A 15082-nucleotide genomic window follows, 5' to 3' on the forward strand; every position below is an offset into this window, starting at 1 on the left:
TTCTTTTCATTCTCTTCCATTTCAGCAGCCTTTCACAGCGTCAAAGCAAGACGAGGACGACGCAAAGAAATGTTAATGAGAATGATTCTACAGGACTCACAGACAATGCTAATTAGCAATGAACTGAAAGACAAATCACCCAAGGCTATCAGGGGTCTCCGCCGGTCGTCCTCAAATTTTGGAGGGCTGCGGGTAGAGAGCTGAATTCCATTTGTTCACGGTGGAAGATAATCATTTTTTAAATTGTGGTCCTGCTTTCTCATTTGCAATAGCTGGAAGTAAAGGCTTATAAGAAATTTCCTGATAAATGCTGGGTATTTGTTTAAATTCCCATTCAGCTCAGCTTATATGCAGGAAATCAATGTAATCACATGTAAAGCTTCTATAATGTATAGTTTCCTATTAATGATGTATGTAGTATGTGACAAAAGTTGCTCATATTGAAAGATACATTAGACATTATCTGAATATTACAAGTGCTCGGATGGATTACTCATTTATGAAGTCTTTTCTCACTCTGTGTCAGTCCGTGTCTCTCTTTCTCTTCTATCGCTCCCTCTATTCTAAATCCACAGGCTGCAGTTTAACACAAACATTACCAAAGTGGAAAACACGACACGGGCAAACAAAGAACAATTCATGCATCAAACTATTTAGGCTATGATGATTAATTAGATGGTCTGAAAACATAATGACAACGCAAGTGCCCCCTCCCCTGCCTCTATCTGCAGGAATGTGGCAGCCATACTGTTCAAAGTCCAGCCAGCCCAGAAAAGACCGAGGAGGGGTGGGGCAGTTGGAAGAGTGACGCAAGGAATTTGGGTGGAGAATATGTGTGTGTGTGTTGGTGTGAGGACGTTGGTGTGGTGGAGAGTTGCACACCAAAAAAGTGTTGTTTGTCTCTGGAGACAATTAAGCTGCCCCCACCCCTCCGCCATTGCAGCCTTCCTTCTCTTAAGTCAAGACATCTCATCTCCTCTCCTCTCGATCACCGCACCCTCTTCTCTACATCCTCCCCTGCAGCATGCTCGGCTCCCCAACACTTCAACCTCCACCTCAGCGACACAGCCTCACTTCTTTTCTTCAATGCGTGTCTACTTATCTAGCCTTGCCTCTCCTTTTCCTCCCACACAACACAACACCACAGCACACGAACAGCAAACACCAGCTGCCTCCCGCTTGATCTCTTTGCAGGTACAGGAAAAAAGAGCAGAAAATATCAAAGTTCCCATCTTGTTCTCCTGCTTTCTCGCTCCCCCCGCCTGGCTCATGTCTTCAGTCGCTGTTTCTTCTCTGTAGCTCTCCCGGGTGTGAAAAGCAGCAACAAAACAGGATTTCAATACGAGCTACAAGAACATTTGGCTCCTTCAATGACAGCCGAACCGTCAAAATCCACCTGGCCCTAACAGAAAACTACCTAGAACGGTTTACGTAGTGCTGGTTAATGTGAACATCTAACTGCTCATGTTTCATTGAGTGGCCAAACATATAAAGTGGACTAATACTCTAAAGAGCTGCTGACCTTAAGCATTGATGCAGACGTCCAAGGTGTGTCAGCACATCCCTACATCACTGTTACAGCAGGTGTGGTTACAGGTTGAATACAGTAAAGGAAGCTGATTCTCACTCTGACCTCAAGTTACTCTTCAGTGCAAACGCAGCTTCAAAGGGTTCATGTATATGACGTGATTGTTAGAACAACTGAGCAGGATTATTAATTACAGATAAGAGGGGTAACCACTAAATAATACGGCCGACATACACTGAGCAGCACAGACTGTTTGAGGTGCTGCTCCCCTGTTTTACATTCCTGAGTCTGAGGCTGCACCAGTTTGGATTAGAAAACCAAGGTGAACTAAACTGAATTAACTGAAAGACTTTGCAGCAGTTTGTCAAAGGGGTGGAGTTCTGTTTTGCCAGCTTGTCTGAGCAAATGTCGAGCTTCCCCTTTGTGTTTACTCGGGAATAGATTACACCTCCTTTAACCTCTCTGTTCATCGTTGTTTAATCAATCGACTGGACGGCTTAGAGTGTTAAAGCGCTCCGGATGACAGCAGGACGAACTGACTTCAGCAGGCAGTTTGAAATAAAGACTTCTCCACTTCTCTCCCTCATTTGTTCATCATTATTGATCACCTTTTCACACACTGATTAATCTTACAGTCAAAGAAGGTCCGGGCATTCGAGGAGCACAATTTAACTCAGTACAAGCTAAAAAAAAAACAGATTATTAGTTACTGAGCAACCTGCAAAGCGAGTACCTATTCTCATTTATGAGACATCTTGAGACTTCAACCGCCGCAAAATATTAGAGGATTGAATCAGAACTGTTGACAGATGAATTTGGAGCAGGAACATCCCCCCCCCCCCCCAACATGCAACATTTCTCTCTGTGAATTTCTTCATCAATCATCTGGCACATATGGAGAGCACCAGCATGACAAAGAAAGGCAGACAGAAAATATATCTAAAAGACCCCTGACTGCAAATACACGTCGCCCTCCGGAGACATGCTGTACTCCTCTGAGACGGTGAGAGATACCTATAAATGACAGTGTGAGCATAAGTGACGGAATTGATGGAAATGCAATGGCAGGAAATGTGACTGTCAGAAAACGTGACTGAGGAGAAGAGAACTATCTAACAGCATCTCCAACTTTACCTTTACTGAACGGATGTTTATTTGTTTGTGTTCCTGTTTTAACATGAAGCCTATGACGTCAAAGGAAGAAAGGTGCCCAGAAAATGCTGTTTCATTGTGGTTTAAAACACTAAATGATAAAGTGAGGCAACACAGGATACTTGTAATATTAAATTCATAAGTCGTTAGATTAGTAGTACTGGTGTTAATTGAAATGGTAGTGGTAATAATATTAGCAAATCCTATAATGTGCATTACCTGTATGTAACATAACATTTAACCTATAAAGTAAAGTCACAGTTTAATTCAGTCGTGACTCACTAAAAGAAATTCACTTTTTTATTATTATATCTTTTAATAGCTGGAAGTGTGGCTCGCAGCTCAAACCTGTCATCACTTGACAAGTGGACAAGTCAAGGCACAGTATCCAGCTAAGGGAACAAGTTTGAAAATAGTACAGTGGCCTAATCTGTCACAATGCATGACTCACTGCTGCTGGTGTGTAGGTTTTATAAAGGAAGTACCGGAGGAGGCTGTTTTGACACGTGGCATAATGTCAGTATGTTTTGGACTTGCAGCTGGAGTATAACGATGCTAGCATGCGGCATTCGGTGTGTGTGTGATGTTAAGCATCTTCTGGTTGTTGGTTGAATTGGTTGAACCACTCACCTGATCCTTCTGAGCGCCCATCGCTGCCTATGAGCGGCACTGTAATGGCTGCTGTGGCGACGCCATCCGTTGGCATGGTTGTGTAGACAACAGGCAGTGACTGCACCACCACCGGGATGGTCTGCAACTGGCCCACCTTGCTGGGCATGCTGACCGAAGGGATTGTATGTATGACGTGGAGGATCTGCTGCCCCCCAGCACCTTGCGTGGCCAGGATAGAACCTGGAGAGAGGACCTAGAGAGGCAAGAGGAGGGAAATACGGTTGGTTACTCTGACCCTGCTGTGTAGACTGTACAGATTCAATGGAAGCAGGTTGTAGTTACCATGGAGCCTATCGATTGTACCGCAGATGGGACTGGTGTGGCTGACAGGCTGGGTTGGGTCACAGCACTGCTGGGTGCAGGGTTAACTGTGGTGCTTGTTGCGGCGGCAGGGAGCGAAGAGGAGCGGGGTTTGTTAAGGGACAGGTCAACAGGTTCGGTCTGGTCCTCAGCAGGAGACGGCTGGGGCGAAGAGGGCTCCGTCTTACAAACTGGCGACTCGGTCTTGACCTTTAGGTCTGTTGGCTGTGAACAGCTGACATCTGCCTGCTAGACACACGGGGACAACGGTGGGGACGAAGAAATATAAATATAGAGACATTTAGAAATTTGAACATAAAGTCATTCAACAACAACTTGAAACCCCCAATACATATTTATTTTAGAGCAGACAAACTTCTCCATCAGATTTACATCACTGCATTATTAAGTGCTTCCACCAACCAGGTTGAGGAAAGTTTCAGTTCAGATTTTCCATGATGACTCCTGAAGTTAGTTAAGTCAACTCATGCTCAACATAATATGAATTACTATTCTGAAAGGACAGCATAATAGATGTAAACAGCAAACTGGTACTAATTAGACTTAATTGTGATGTATTCACAATTAAGTGAAGCCTGCCGATCAATGCTTTATTGTCTGAATAGCCAGCAGGAGCAAAACAAGCCAGCAAAACAGAAGTCGTTTCCCTATTTGTCTTCTGTGCTACTGTCTATCTGGAGCAACTGGAGCACTTCAAGACTTGATGTACAGTATTGTTCAAAAATAATAGCAGTACAATGTGACTAACCAGAATAATCCAGGTTTTTAGTATATTTTTTATTGCTACATGGCAAACAAGTTACCATTAGGTGCAGTAGATTCTCTGAAAACAAACAAGACCCAGCATTCATGATATGCACGCTCTTAAGGCTGTACAATTGGGCAATTAGTTGAAAGGGGTGTGTTAAAAAAAATGGCAGTGTCTGCCGTTGACTGTAAAAACTTTCATTTCTAGGATTTAGCAATTCTGTGAATCACTAAACTAATATTTAGTTGTATGCCTACTTCACATCTGTGTGGCATGGAGTCAACCAACTTGTGGCACCTTTCAGCTGTTATCACTAAATAATTCTTTAACAACATTTCACAATTCATTTACATTTTCATTTCTTAATTTTGCTTCAGAAACAGCATTTTTGATATCACCCCACAAGTTCTCGATTGGATTAAGGTCCGGGCCGCTCCACAACATTAATTTTGTTGGTTTGGAACCAAGACTTTGCTCGTTTACTAGTGTGTTTGGGGTCATTGTCTTGAAACGACCATTTCAACGGCAAGTCCTCTTCAGCGTGAGGCCAAATGACCTCTTCAAGTATTCTGACATATGCAAACTGTTCCAGCAATAAATGTAGCATTAAAATATTTTTACTAAAAACCTGAATTATTCTGGTTAGTCACATTGGACTGCTATTATTTTGAACAATACTGTACTTACAGGTAACTCTAGACTGTCTTTGATCATCCTGGAGCTGATCATTGACTGAGCCTTTGCCATTCTGTTTATTCTTCCATCCATTTCGATGGTTGTCTTCCGTTTTCTTCCACGTATCTCTGGTTTTGCGCTCCATTTTAAGGCATTGGAGATCATTTTAGCTGAACAGCCCATAATTCTTTGCACCTCTTGATAGGTTTTCCCCTCTCCAATCAACTTTTTAATCAAAGTACGCTGTTCTTCTGAACAATGTCTTGAACGATTTCCCTCAGGCTTTCAAATGCATGTTCAACAAGTGCTGGCTTCATCCTTAAATAGGGGGCCACCTGATTCACACATGTTTTTTCACTAAATTGATGACCTCACTGATTCAATGCCACACTGTTATTTTTTTGAACACACCCCTTTTAACTGATTGCCCAATTGCACAGCCTTAAGAGCGTGGATATCATGAATGCTGGGTCTTGTTTATTTTCAGAGAATCTACTGCACCTGGTAACTTGTTTGTCATGTAGCAATAAAAAAATATACTAAAAATCTGGATTATTCTGGTTAATAATAATAATAATAACACAGAGGCTCATGGGTATTTAGCCAAAGAAAGCAAAACCTGATGATATATAAATGAGGCTGAGAAACTTGAAACCTGTAAACCCATACTGCTCAATTATCCATGTGACTATTATGTTTCTCTGTTGAGTAATATTAAGAATATCATTAAAGAAAACTGGGAGTGAATGAATTTATAGCAGGTTGAAATTGAACTCAACTGTTTATGTACCAAGTTTTCTTTGAGTAACTGCTTCATCTCCAGATCAATGACTACGCCCATGCTACGCCCTAGTTTTTTCAGGGCACCCTATTCGCATCTACAGCCCCCGATTGTTGAGCTGCCTTATAGATCGAAAGCACAGGCAACAATGGCTCCTGTGTGAGACACTGGGGAGGAGGAGCAGAAAAGGGAGAGAAAGAGTGACAGAGAGAGCCGGGCTGGACTGAGAGAGACTGGTACTGACGGAGTAAAAAAAAAAAAAAGTGAATGAGGAACAGGAGAGATGGAGAGAGAGAGAGTCCAGGAATTGGCCTCCATCCAATTCAGCTGAGCATAGCTGGCTCTTAGAGAGGAGGAGAGGGTGGAGACTGCACTACGCCCTTTTATCGGGTCACACAGTTCAGCTGAAGCCTGGGCCCTGTGACGGGGGATGAGGATGCAGATACAAAGGTTTGTAAACACCCCCCGCAGTCAACAATCATTGCATATGAGAATGACCAACATTAAAGGAGAATACCGTCTGTTTGGCATGTTTTTGCATTACAGGTGGCCGCGTTTTAGACAAGAAACATTCACTCCAAGGAAACTTACAGACTGAGTATCCATGTCAGTAAAAGAAGGAAAGGAAAGGAAAGGAAAGGAAAGGAAAGGAAAGGAAAGGAAAGGAAAGGAGGCTTTGACAAAATATGAGATCCTCATATATAGGACAAGCACCAAACTTGGCTGAGGTAAGAAGGAATTTAAAGAGCTACATAAAAAGCAAAGGGGAAAGGAAACGAAAGGAAAAGCCAAGGAGAGGACACAAGGAAAGCAAACAGAAGGACAATAAAGAAAAAGAGGGATCAGCGAAGGAGGAGGGAGCAGAGCCGAGTGGTGATAATAGGGAGTCATCCTCAAGAAAGGGGAAAAAAAAAAACTGAAAAGAAAATGAAGTGTGAAAGAAGCGCGGGAGTGGGTGAGGCAGAGAAGAGGAAAAGAGATGAGAGAGAGAGAGAGAAAGAGAGTGGGTGGGAAAGGCCTACCGTTGCCATGGAAACTGGGAGCTATCAGCTGACTCCATGTTTTCCACTCGTTCCCCACCCACCACCAACTCCTTTCCCTTTGCCTCACAGTCCGTTCATCTTTCCATCACTTCACCCCCAGCTCTCCCTGCCTTTTATTTTATTTTTTTTATTTCACTCTCTCACTCCATCTAACACGACCACACCCTTTTCACCTTTCTCTCCCACGCCCCCCGCCTCCTCCTTCCAGCATCTCTCGCTCTCTACATCGACCACACCTTTGTTTCTTCCCACTTCACCCTCTCATCCCCTTTTTTGGCTTCATTTCCACACACTCGCTCTCATTTTTTTCCTCCCTTCTCATGTGTTGTTGGGTTTTTTCTTGCTCTCTACTCCTTTTCTCCTCTTTTCACAGTTGCTCAGATTAAATCCACAAATCTTTGCAAAATCCTCAAAAGAAAAGACTGAAAGGCTGAAGTCCAATAGAAAATAGAGAAAAGGAAAACCTCACTGGACTCCTGCAAGCTCTCTGATCTGAGAGGCAGAAAGAAAAAGGAACTTGTATGAAACTTTCTGATAGAAGGACTGAGAGATTAGTGTAAAACGAAGCATAGCACTGGTGCTAATTTGGAGGTGGGGGCATACAGCTCAATCATACTAAAATCTGACCAAAGCATATTCAATCAATTTTTCTTTAGGTATGCACAGCTCACTTCAAGAGGCTGTTTTACACAAGTGCACACGACTATTATTAACTACCTTCTCACTACAACATCAGCGCCTTCATATTTTAAAAAATGTATCCTGCTTTCATGGTGCAAAGTGAAAATAAAACACACACACACACACACAAAATGAATGTTGGTTAGATTTGAAGTCATCTGAATGGCAGATACTCTGAAAGTCAAGATTTGAGAGCACTCAAGGACAGATTGGTAGGAGAGAAACCTTTGAGAGGATTGAGGCTGAAACAACATATGTTGCTTTTATTAAGAATATACAGGTGCTTTACCACAATACAACATCGCCAAGAGCTAAACAATGCTTCCTCATCAATCCTGATTCAGATTTCAGCACAGACCCAGTGTTTCTATGTCGACTCTCTTTTCGCACAAAGCTGCGCTTCGCTTAAAAATACTACTTAAACCTTCCTCTTGCCCTTGGGTAAAGATTATCTGCATCTATGTCTGAAACGATCACAACAATCTGCCACGGTTGGAAGACAATTCCCTTTAAAACAATAAACTCCATCGAACGAAATGAAAAAAAAATGAAAAACCCCCGACAGAGCTAGACGCGTTACAGCGATGCTCGTCGGAGTGCGCCTCTTTTCCCCCCCTTCCCTTCTCAGTTCAACTGCTCCACCATAAAATGGGTCACCCAGACTTCACCTTGCAATTAATTCATGTGATCTCTAACTTGAATGGAAGGCGGGTAGCAGCTGTAACTGCATTGGTGAGAAAGCTAGGCAGAGAGAAAAATATGATCTGTCCAGGGGCCTTTAAATCATCCTGTACCCACACTGGGTCTCATTCAGATAAAGTAACGAGAGATTTAGAGGAGCAGTGAAGTATTTTGAAGTATTACTGTAAACATGACTCATCACATACTCAGAGAGATGCAGATTTTTCTTTCATGCTTCCAACGAATTTGGCTACAAACTGATCCCAGATCACTATTTTTATTTTTTGTAACCGTGCCAGTTAAAAAGAAATGGTTAATAAGTAATGCTTGCTTTGGCAACGCTGGCACTTTAATCACACAGTCACCTCATCATTAGCCACATAACTTACAGATGACAGATTACGTGATAAGTGGGACCAACAGCAACAGCTATTATACAAAATTCCCATTAAGAAATGACATTTTAATGACCTGCTTCCTAAGAGATGGCCTTAAAACACTCCCTGTGACTGTCATGTGTTATTTTTCAAGGTGGCAGATGTTTTAAACAATGTTGTATACTGTTTGCAGCTTTGTATGAATCAGAAATGTCAGAACTTAAATTAAAAAGTTCAAAATGATATTACATTTAATAAGGCTAGTCACAAATGGCTCCTGACCATTACGAGAGCTTTTCGACAAACTGTTGCAACAATAGATTACTTATTATTTAAGCCGTACAAGCTGCAGTAACCTAGTTCTAGTTTCGGTTTCTGTGACGAAGTTCTGACTCAGCAGATTTTGCCTCCGTGCATTTGCATGTCTCTTGCATTTAATCCGTTATCGGTCTGATTTGCCTGATCTTTGTAGTTTCACAGATACTGGTGCAGACAGGTAAGAGCTACGTTCAGTTCCTGTGTATCTGATGGATAAAGGCCACGAGTTACTGCCCAGATGGTGCCAACAGATCTGGTAACACTACCCTTCCTGCCCTTCTACATGCATACAGGACTTTGGTAGAGAATGTGATATTGTGTGGTACAAAAAAAACTGAATGACAGAATAGACTTAGGGTGAGGCGTGTTTAGTAAAAACTGAGTTTCACTGAAGCCTAATAGGCTTTTAGTCCGTGTCACCATTTTCTAGAGGAAGGAATCAATAGGTCCTGAGCTCAGATCAACTCTGGGGTACACTGTGAGCCAGGACAGAATATGTCAGTGTCACCTGTGATTAACACCATTTAATCAGGACTTCCACGTGTGCTGGAGTGATATGTGCATGTATATATAGTGTTGCTTCTGCGCGTGTGTGTGTGTTTGCCTGAAGTGGTGGAGTGTGAGCTGAGATATGGCTGATATAATAAAGACAAAAACAACAGCTGGGGGAGATATTAGCCATGGAGCACGCTGCCCAGCCCAGCACAGCACACACACACAGACAAGCAGCTCCACCCCTTAAAGTCAGACCCACCCTAAGAACCACCAACTTCCCCCACCCTGACGTTAAAGGTCAGAAAGTCTATTCCTCTCTCTCTCTCTCTCTCTCTCTCTCTCTCTAGTTCCCCCACCTGATCCCAGAACTGCTCGCTGTTTCTATTAGCCAGTGTTATCATCGTCTAATGTCACCTGATCGGAGTTGACGGTGTTGATTTCCTGGGTGCTTAGTAACTTGTTCGTCCCACACGCCCACACGGGATGGCCTGACACTAACCTCTAGTCGAGTTTTAATTACAGCTGTGCAGCGCTGCACATGATGGCATGCTGCAACTTCAGTTTTCCTTAGGTAAAAGAAAACGCCACCTTCGGATGTCAAACTATGCATGTGTGATTTTAGTATAGAAAATATTAAACAGCTGTTAAAAAGAATATATAAAAGATCACTTAGGCCTAAAACGTCTATATAGAAACTACTCTAATATTGCGGAAATGTGTTTTCTACTCCACTGCTGCGCACGCATCCTCATTATTTGTAGACAGGAAACCCGTCTATTAACACAGCATGGTGTCAGTCACAAGTGTCTGATTAGAATAATCAGGATCTAGCTAGAGAAAGCTCTGACACAAATATGCATTTTCTAATTTTAGGTTGTATAGAATGACCATTCAGTGTCAGTGTCTTGACAACATGTGGCTGCTGTCAACAGGTTTGTTCACTCTTCTGGAGAGACAAGGGAATGAAGAGGAAGGAGCCGTGAAACTAATTAGAAAAATGTTACTGTTCACTTTGCTTTCACTTCCAAACAAGTAGCTTACATAGCTGGGCCAAACTGGACTTGTTTAAAACCCGTCTGGTTGTTTGTGTCGCAACACCCCATCCACGCATCTGCACATGTTCAGTATGTCTGTTCCCTGTGTCTATACAATGAAGACACAAATAAATGTCATCATAACTGTCAGAAGGAGGAGCCCCATAATAAAAATAAGAACTTCCTCTAAGTGAAAAGATGTTTGGCAGGCTTTTATATTACTCCACTGTGTTATTTTAAGAATTATTTGAAATTCTTTTCAATCTAGTTTTCTTACTTAGCACACCTCACTGTAACACTAGAAGAATGTGTCTCAACCTGCTGCATTAAGCTGTGGAATATACTGTACAGAAAGTGTATGTGGGGAGAGACAATAGTTCACAAGTCATTCCAGTCCAACACAGCACGTGGTCTATCCTGGGTAGATGCCTCCTGAATGGGTCATATCAACAACGTCTGCAGACTTCAGTTTTCCACTTATCCAGGCACGTCCTCTTTTCAAAGTGCTGGAATCATCACTGTCCTTCATTTTCAGATGTAAAGTCTATGTGACTATACTACACACAACAGGCAAAATAAGACGATTTGATTGACATGCTTCATAAAGGGGAAACTTTAAACTGTTTAAATGAATGAATCACATTTAAAATGATTTTTTGTTTATTACATTGTGTAATTAGTTTGTCCTTTTTAAAAACCTCCTCCCTGAGGGTGGAGAAACCTACTGACGCATCCATCGTTTCAAAATCATCGTATGTAAATGGAAAAAAAAACACAAACATCTTGGCTCGGTCATCCTGGCAGTAAAACGTTAGACACCAGTAATGCTCATTACGGACAAGCGTCGACACCCGGGCCACTTCAGCTTAACTCGGGAAACAGTCTGTTTGTGTTGGAAACAGGTGAATTTATCTCACCAAACTGGAACTGCTTTTTTTTTTTCACTTGGTTTTAATAACATCCTAATTTTAGAGCTGAATAGACAGAATGACTTATGAACATCAAGATTTCTGCAGCTGATGTCAGATGACAGGAAGGGAGGCTTGCATGAGAGCAGTCAGTGGCACCACAGTCATCACAACTGCAGCTGTGTATGCACACAAATACATCTATCACATGTATCTTAGTGATTGCTGCAATCAATTATTATTAATATGATCAATGACTAAATCATAAAACTCATATTGAAACAGACTCCTGGAAGACGTTCACAGTGTTACACTAGTATGTGCACATCAACAGTTTGTGAGAGAGGTTCACACTCACACTTCGCACGTCTAGATAATCGCACCACAAATAGGCTGCGAATGACTGTGGATTTTGGAAAAGTCGGCGGGTATTTCTCAAGGTATTCAACCACCAGGACCGACCCACACATTCATGTGTTTGTTAAACCCCTTAGTACACTATACGCAGCATAATCCAAAACAAAAGCATTAAAATTCAGCTGACCAGCTTAATGAACTACATGTTAGTAAATTTGCTCTATAACAATCAACACAAAACAGAAGTGTGCTTCCTCTCCTGCTCGGGGCAGCTGTTTCTACTTCCTGGAAGCTCTACTCTGGAGGAAGTAAGCTGCCAACTATGACATCATCATCCTGCACCAGCAGAGGAAACTGCATCCATCCAATATCTGCAATGCATTCACCTTTCCCCCCACCACCACATCTCTCTCTTTCTCTCTCTGCATCCCAAAATTGTGAATGTGTTATCCAATGAATGGACTGAATGCTCTAACATAGACACACATAACTCCTCTCACACACACACACACGCACACACAAGCATACACATACTGACTAACACTCATGCCAGCAAAGCCCTCGTGGCAAAAGCACAGTAAAGTTTCAATTCTGACATCTAACCTCTCATGTCTCATGCTCTCACACACTCACACACACAAACACACATCGAGTGTGCGCACACATGTGTGTATGTGTTGTGGTCTGTCTGTGCATGACTGCTTCTGTTTGCTGGAGGACAACTGACTTGTTTATGTGCATACATCAGTGACACACACACACACATATGCATAGAGGGCCTCATTGTATGTCTGTGTGCGCGTGTATTTGTGTGCATATGTGTGTGTGTGTGTGTGTGTGTGTGTGAGAGAGAGATTACAGGGCTATTCACTGCTGTGCTGGCAGGTATTCAGTATGTGTGTGTGCGCGTGCTCGTGTGTGTTCGCCTTTGGCTGAAGTGGCAAGTTAGAGAAAGAGGGAGAGAGTGGGGAGGGGGCAGGGAGAGAAAGAGAGAGAAGCTGGTTTGGAAAGGTGGAGGAGGAAGACGAGGAGCGGGGAAGGGAGGAGGGTGTCAGGCTACTCCCGCCAGAGCCGTGGTTGCCATGGCGATGGGGCGAGCGGAAGCAGAGCCTCCCTTGACATATCCTATTAGGGCGAGAGAGAGAGAAAGAGAGAGATAGAGGAGAAAGACGGAGAGAGGGAGAGGGAGAGGGAGCTTGATAGAGAACGTGGAGTAGATCAACGGTGGGAAGAGAAGAGATGAGATGAGATCAAGTATGCGGGAGAAAAAGAGTTTACTAACTTTTTCTTTCCATGAGAAGGTCCCAGAGTGACCTTTGACATTCTGACACTGTGACAATAGTCAACTTGTACAAACCAGTCAGCCTGTTTAATCAATTCCTCTTTTCTGTCTTCGGCCCCAACTTTTCTCTCATTACCTCTTTTTGGAAACAACAAACTGTTAAACACACTTCACCTCACTCTGCGTAAGATGAGGATAACAACGGTGATCAAAATACCACACAGATCCTCCCCTGAATTCAGAGCGGGGTTTCTTTTTTTCTCCTTTCCATAACAGTCTGTCATTTCTGGAGTGTTCAGCATGGTCCCATGCCCGTGCAGCCCTCTGTGCTCAGTCCACAAATAGTTCTCTTGCTTCCAGAAGTTGTTGTTCAACTCCAACACTGCAGTTTGTGGAAAAATCCTCAGAAAGCCCGAGCATACAATGCAAACCTTGACTTATGTGATGGTAAACTAAGGACCTTTGCATTTGGAAATATTGCAGCAGGCACAAAATAGTAGACTGATTTATCGATTTATCGCCATACCACTAGATGTCGGACATTTCCTAGCACACTTTAAGACTGTGTTACTCAAACTAACTCATCATACAAACTAATTGTGTTCTTGCATAACCTGGTCTGATTCAACCAATGCAGCCAGTGGAGCCTTGGACCACATTTCAAATATCTGTGGACACTGAATGTGAATCTTTCTGATTGCTAATTAGTTGGTGTTCTAATGTGATGATGTGTTAACATAAGATCCACTCTTGCTGCTGGTTTCTGGATACTGTATTTGCTAGATTTTCTCTGTCTTTGGATGTTTGTAGGATTTCTTTTCATATTTGTCCGTTCAATCTCAAGTGTGTCAAATAAAAGTTTGTCAACGAATTTCAAAGCATTCAAACCATTATTTGAAAGAAATGCCATCGTCTCTCAACGAAGAACGTATAACACCAGCACAATAAAAACATTGTGGAGCATAAACAGTGATTTAAACAAGTCATATTAAAGGCGGTGCTAATACACATAATGCGAGCCATATAACATGTTTTAATGTTTGCAGGTTCCCAGTGGAGTGAACACCAGGAGGATCTGCTTCCTGGAGACTTTATCTGTAGGCAGGAAACTCCACTCCCCTCTGATCAGGCAGCCACAGAGGTGTGGTCAGCACACACACACACATGCACAGACACACCCTCTGCTTAATGAGCCCTTACGCAACACCACTCCACCCAACCCCCACCCTTTGAGTGGTAAGAATGCAATCTCCTTTCATGAGCTCAAATTAATCTTAGCGGCTGAAATTCATTTTATTTATCGGCCTCTGCTCAATGCAATCTTAAACTTGAGCTTTAAGCTACGAAGAAAAACTACAATCTGAGGATATTAGCGGGGACCGGGAATCTAGGCCCCTTTTTAAATACAACACCCCCCGACAGGGCCAACCATGCCTATCCCACATTCTTACACACCATACAATTAACTATAGGTCGGAAGCTTTTTTTATGGGTCGCGTAGTGTCACAAATCTTGCTCAGCACATCAAATGACATGTCAATCAGAATAACAGGACAGTAACACATTCCAGTGATGCCGTGGCTTCGTCGTTAGTTAGCGTGGGGCGCTTATTTTGTACTGTAACAAACTGGTCAAGGCAAACAGTTTGACAGGTAGCTCTCACACCAGAGACATGCATCTGACGTGGCAGAAAACATATCTGTATGTGAAAACTGTGGACAGAAGTGCAACACATTTTATTACTGCTTCGAAGTGAAAATGTGTAATAGCTGAACCAGCATATTATTAATATCTTTTATTGTTATTTTTGAAAATAGAGATAAATCTCTCTACTCCTAGTTGCTGCTATCTCTGATGGCCTATTAGCATTATTAGCTTTCCTAATGTAAACCAAAGCGTGCCGCCTGCCTCAGTGTGCATGATCCTGCTGCTGGCTTGAAGGCACAAAACGGAGGAGGCAAAATGGATGGCAGTCACAACTGTGCAGTGCAGCCTGTCCTTATCTGAACATCCACACCCTCTCCACCTC

The 15082-nt window shown here is 42.6% G+C and overlaps 1 protein-coding gene across 4 annotated transcripts in view; it reads right to left on the reverse strand.

Moving 5' to 3' along the window:
* The window catches only part of klf8 (Kruppel-like factor 8), a 51415-nt gene that overhangs the window by 7634 nt on the left and 28699 nt on the right, over positions 1-15082 (reverse strand). Inside the window, exons 1-3 of one of the 4 annotated variants that reach the window (XM_026373324.1) lie at positions 5109-5422; positions 3635-3898; positions 3311-3545 (exon numbers count right to left, since the gene is read on the reverse strand). In XM_026373324.1, the coding sequence (XP_026229109.1) occupies positions 3311-3545; positions 3635-3898; positions 5109-5279 (670 nt within the window). In that variant the 5' untranslated portion in view covers positions 5280-5422. Of the gene's footprint in view, positions 1-3310; positions 3546-3634; positions 3902-5108; positions 5423-15082 lie in introns of those variants that run through there. The other 3 variants (XM_026373323.1, XM_026373321.1, XM_026373322.1) reach the window with 3 other exon arrangements.

Source organism: Anabas testudineus, chromosome 14 (genome assembly GCF_900324465.2).
Source record: "Anabas testudineus chromosome 14, fAnaTes1.2, whole genome shotgun sequence".
Taxonomy (NCBI): Eukaryota; Metazoa; Chordata; class Actinopteri; order Anabantiformes; family Anabantidae; genus Anabas; species Anabas testudineus.